This window comes from Octopus bimaculoides, chromosome 8 (assembly GCF_001194135.2).
Source record: "Octopus bimaculoides isolate UCB-OBI-ISO-001 chromosome 8, ASM119413v2, whole genome shotgun sequence".
Classification (NCBI taxonomy): Eukaryota; Metazoa; Mollusca; class Cephalopoda; order Octopoda; family Octopodidae; genus Octopus; species Octopus bimaculoides.
Window position 1 is genome coordinate 26,964,377 of NC_068988.1, and position 4,549 is coordinate 26,968,925.

Genomic DNA, 4,549 nt, shown 5'->3' on the forward strand with positions numbered 1-4,549 from the left:
GAGAGAGAGCACTATGCTCTCATGTGTCTATTCCCTACTGAGGTTACCATGGTCTTTTCCGTAGGCTTTTCTCTCCATGGATAAACCTAATGTTACCCCATTTTACACAATTGACATCTTCTGTGATATACGATACCCCCATTTTTTTTTGGCCCCTACCGATCCCTTTTGATCGGATTTATTTTTTCTTAAAGAAAAGCTCTACAGTTGTATTTGTCCCCTCTGTGTGCAGCCGTGTGGCTAATAAAAGAAAGTTATCTATCTATCTATCTATCTATCTATCTATCTATCTATCAATCTATCTCTCTCGCATGCACACATACACACACACACATTGTTGAGGTCATAACAATGTTATAAACCTCGAGAGAACGTGAAATAACTTGGTTGTCCCGCAAGTGACAGTATAGCCGAAATCCAAACTGTAGAAGAATAGGAAGCCGCAGATAAACTGTAGTAGATTTAAATGATGTATTTGAAATCCTTATCATGCAAAATAATGTGATTCCTTCAGGTCAGTATCAGTAGAATAATATATTTCAGTATGAAGCAATCTGAATACATAGTCAATATATCGAAACATTTGAAGACAGAACGTGACTGCAACTTTAACAAATGATCATTTCCCATCCACGAAATCGTATATTCCGTATTGTAGAAAATATATTAGAAATACTGTTGTACATCATACAGACTGGTTGGAAGTCTTCAAAATCACGAAGGAACACTATTGTTCTCTAAGAATTCTTATACATAAACACACAAATCTTTCTTATTATATAACTATCTTCATACAAGGAAATCAATGAATTCCCATGACACGGGTTTATTGATACAAATAGAAACATCAATTTCGATGTATAGAGTATTAACGAAGTTAATATGAAAATGAAAATAAAATCTCCGTTAGAAGCCGATTAATTTTCTTGAGACTTTTTAAAAGAAATTTTGTTTACTGTTGCCAAAATGTCTAAAACTGTGCACTGATAACGCTTTCTTGTTTCAATATATATAACATTTATGAATCCATCAAGACACTCGTTATATCAGTCAACATGCCGCACAAAGAACAATACAGATTGGACTCTCTCGGTTAAAACTTCCTATTAATTGATAAGTAAATTCACTAATGATTATCAAATATTTCAAGGAGAAGCAAACAAGCTCAAACAAGAATTGCCATTAACGCTTTTCTTCTCACTACAGGTATATTTTCACTTGTTTAAAACATGATCTTGACTTACTAAATCCGGTGTGTTTGCCCATTCTAAATGTATCACAGACTGGCAAATTTTATATAACATTGTGATTTTACTGTGTCTATGATATCTTGTATGATTTATCTTGTATGTTTTACTTGTTTCAGTCATTAGACTGCAACCATGCTAGGGCAATGCCTTGAAGGCTTTAGTCGATGAAATTGACACCAGATTTTTTTTAATCTGGCACTTATTCTGTCGACCTTTTTCACCGAACCTCTAAGTTACGGAGACACGAACAGCAGTTTGCAAGCTGCGGCGAAACACAAGAACACACATACATGCATTGAGGACGGGCTTTCATAAGATTTCCGTCTACCAAATTCATTCACAAGGCATTGTAGGAACTGGGCCACAATAGCATATATTTTCCCAAGGTGTTGCACTGTGACTGAACCCGATGCCAAGCGGTTGCAAAGCAAGCTTTTTAATCACACAAACATGTCTGCGCCTGCACAGTCATGCCTGGGAAAGAGTTTGAATACAGAAGTAATATACCTGCATCAAAATATTAGGAAAAGTCAAATGTTATCCGCACTTTCATTAAAATTTGCTTTAATTTGACCTCACTGCCCTCAACACTCCCGTGTTATAAGGTAGTACTATTGTGGTTATGTAACGGAGGTCTGATCTGCATCGTTCCATCTTTCTTCCTTGTGTCACAGAGTAAACATGGCTGCTCCGCTGGCAGTGCGTACCAAGGAAGAATAGAGAACGGTGATCCTATTTTTGTGGTCTGAAGGTGTATCAAGGGTTGACATTCATCGTAGGCTTTCAATACAATACGGTGAAAGCGTTCTACCGCTTATGAATATGTATGAGTGGATCTAGAAGTTTAAAAACAGCCGGACAGGTATGAAGCACGAAAAGGAGGCGGATACCCAACAACCTCCACCGCTGACGTGAAGATTCAATAACCTCAATAGATGATTCCGGTAAACCTACGAGTAACCATCGATGAAATGGGCATGTTCTCTGCAAATTAGTCATGGTTTTGCACACGAAATCATTCACGACAGTCTTTGCTTCGCGATATGGTTGCTAAAAGAGCTTACCGAAGCACATAAGCACAATCATGTGGAGATCTGTCAACACTTAATCGACAACTACAGTGATGAAACCGAGGCCTTTGCGGAGAGAATAGTCACGTGAGATGAGATCTACGTGCGTTACGTTGAGCCAAAATCCAAATGGTAGAGTGTGGAGTGGAAAAACCAGAATCTCCGGCAGAGAAGAAATTCAAGACTCAACCTCCTGCAGAATAAGTTATGCTAGCCCTCTCGGGGGAATGCTAATGGGTCTATACTGGAGCATTATCTGAAAAGGGGCCTACAGCCACTAGTTTAGACTACAGTAAAATGCTGGCTAACAAACTGAAACCAACAATTCGCACCAAATGCCGAGGTCTACTGTCAAGTATTATTGTTGCACGACAACAGACGCCCTCACCCGGCCATCTACACTCTTAAAATTGAGTTTCGAGTTGCTGGAACATTCTGTATACAGTCTTGTCTCTTCAGACTATCGCCTAGGTTGGCATCACTATTGTGACACTCAAACATGCTTTACAGACGAACAAGCATAAATGGCTGCGCCCGCAGCCGAAACCCTCCGATGGAATAAGCAAGCTTGTGGACCACTGGAAGAAGTGTATCGAAAAGCAAGGAGACTATGTCGAAAAATGATATAATCGCTCAATCCCCTGCTTTTATTTTAATACATTACAGAAACAAGAGTGCGTATAATTTTCATAAGAAATATTACACAGTTAAACTCTGCTGTCTCCCGTACCAGTTATACCTTGCAGTAGTTACATATCTAGGAAAGAATTCACTCGTTTCAGACAATACTCTAGAAACCAGCTATAACTTTTATTTCACAAAACATCACTTAAACGCTGCAACAATCAACCCAACGTTGAGCCGTGGTCTCTCTCTGTCGTTTCGACTGATATTATATGTCCCCACTTTTTCAATATGACATCAATATATTAATTCTCCACCTAATTTAACTCAACATACTTATCTCTCTAATTGCCAACATCTATTATATCTCAGTAAAAAATTCTGAAATCGTTCTACCTTACATTGAGCCCCTCACTAGAACATATTTCAATACATTTCTACCATTCAACTCTACTTTGTTTAACCTGAGGAGCAAAAATAATAGTTTTGGTAATATTTTCAAAAGAGGAAAAAGAAAAGCACAATTGTTGTTGCAGGAAAAGAAAGTGTATTAAGATATCAGGAAATATTCAAAGGGGAGAATGTTTACAACAACGTTGACTCTCCTAAAAGTAATCAATAGCTAGGTGGTGGTGTTAAACTATGAAGTCTACCACTAAACTACAATACACTTTGCCTACAAGAATTTGAATAGAATGTTCCACTTTACTTCGGCCTGTTACCCTATATTCTTTCCTCAAGAAAACCAGAAAAGCTATGATCACCACCCATTCATCTCGGACTAAGAAAACATACATACATACACACATATATATTTTTCTCTTTTTAATGGATGATATTGGTGGATGTATAAAATGAAAGTTGTATTTGGTAAAACTTACGTTGTGCAAAGCAGGAAGAAGAGAGTAAGGTAACGAAAACTATCATAAAACTGAACTTCATGTTGTAATGAATACTGATCTGAAAATAAAGAATTAAGAGATTGTAAGATTGGAATTTAAATCGTAGAGGAAATATAATACATCACATTATAAATATCTCTCGTTGCAAAACCCAATAGATATGTATCTAGATACAAACATTATACGACCTTTTACTTTTCCTTCTTTTCAAATATCTTGATAGCAAAACTTCTAAATAGCTTCTTTTAAAACACTTTTACGAAGTTACATTGTAGTTGGAAATTCAATAAATACATGTAATGAAAATGTTAAAAAGCTTGCTTCATTGAAATCATGATTTCTACGAATTTTAATGGAGGCCATGTTTTCTCTAAGTTTCTGTTAGTTTTGAAAATATAAACAAATGCTAAATATTGATTTATTTTGATTATGTAACAAGTCGATTTGGTTTAAAAAGATCTAACACAATAGCACAATGAAATAGTAGTATGTAGCAACATTTAAGATCATTATTCATATCAAATACACACATACACACGTGTTATATATATATATATATATATATATATATATACATATATATATATACATATATATGTATATATATATACACATATATACATATATATGTATATATATGCATATATATATATAAATACATATATATGTATATATGTGTATATATATACATATATATATTTAT

General features: G+C 35.4%; 1 protein-coding gene across 4 annotated transcripts in view; it reads right to left on the bottom strand.

Moving 5' to 3' along the window:
* The window catches only part of LOC106872458 (shell matrix protein), a 101,495-nt gene that overhangs the window by 24,162 nt on the left and 72,784 nt on the right, over positions 1 to 4,549 (bottom strand). For all 4 annotated transcript variants that reach the window (XM_014919468.2, XM_014919467.2, XM_052969994.1 and 1 more), the window contains one exon: positions 3,826 to 3,904. In XM_014919468.2, coding sequence (XP_014774954.1) covers positions 3,826 to 3,886 — 61 coding nt within the window. In that variant the 5' untranslated portion in view covers positions 3,887 to 3,904. The remainder of the gene's footprint in view (positions 1 to 3,825; positions 3,905 to 4,549) is intronic.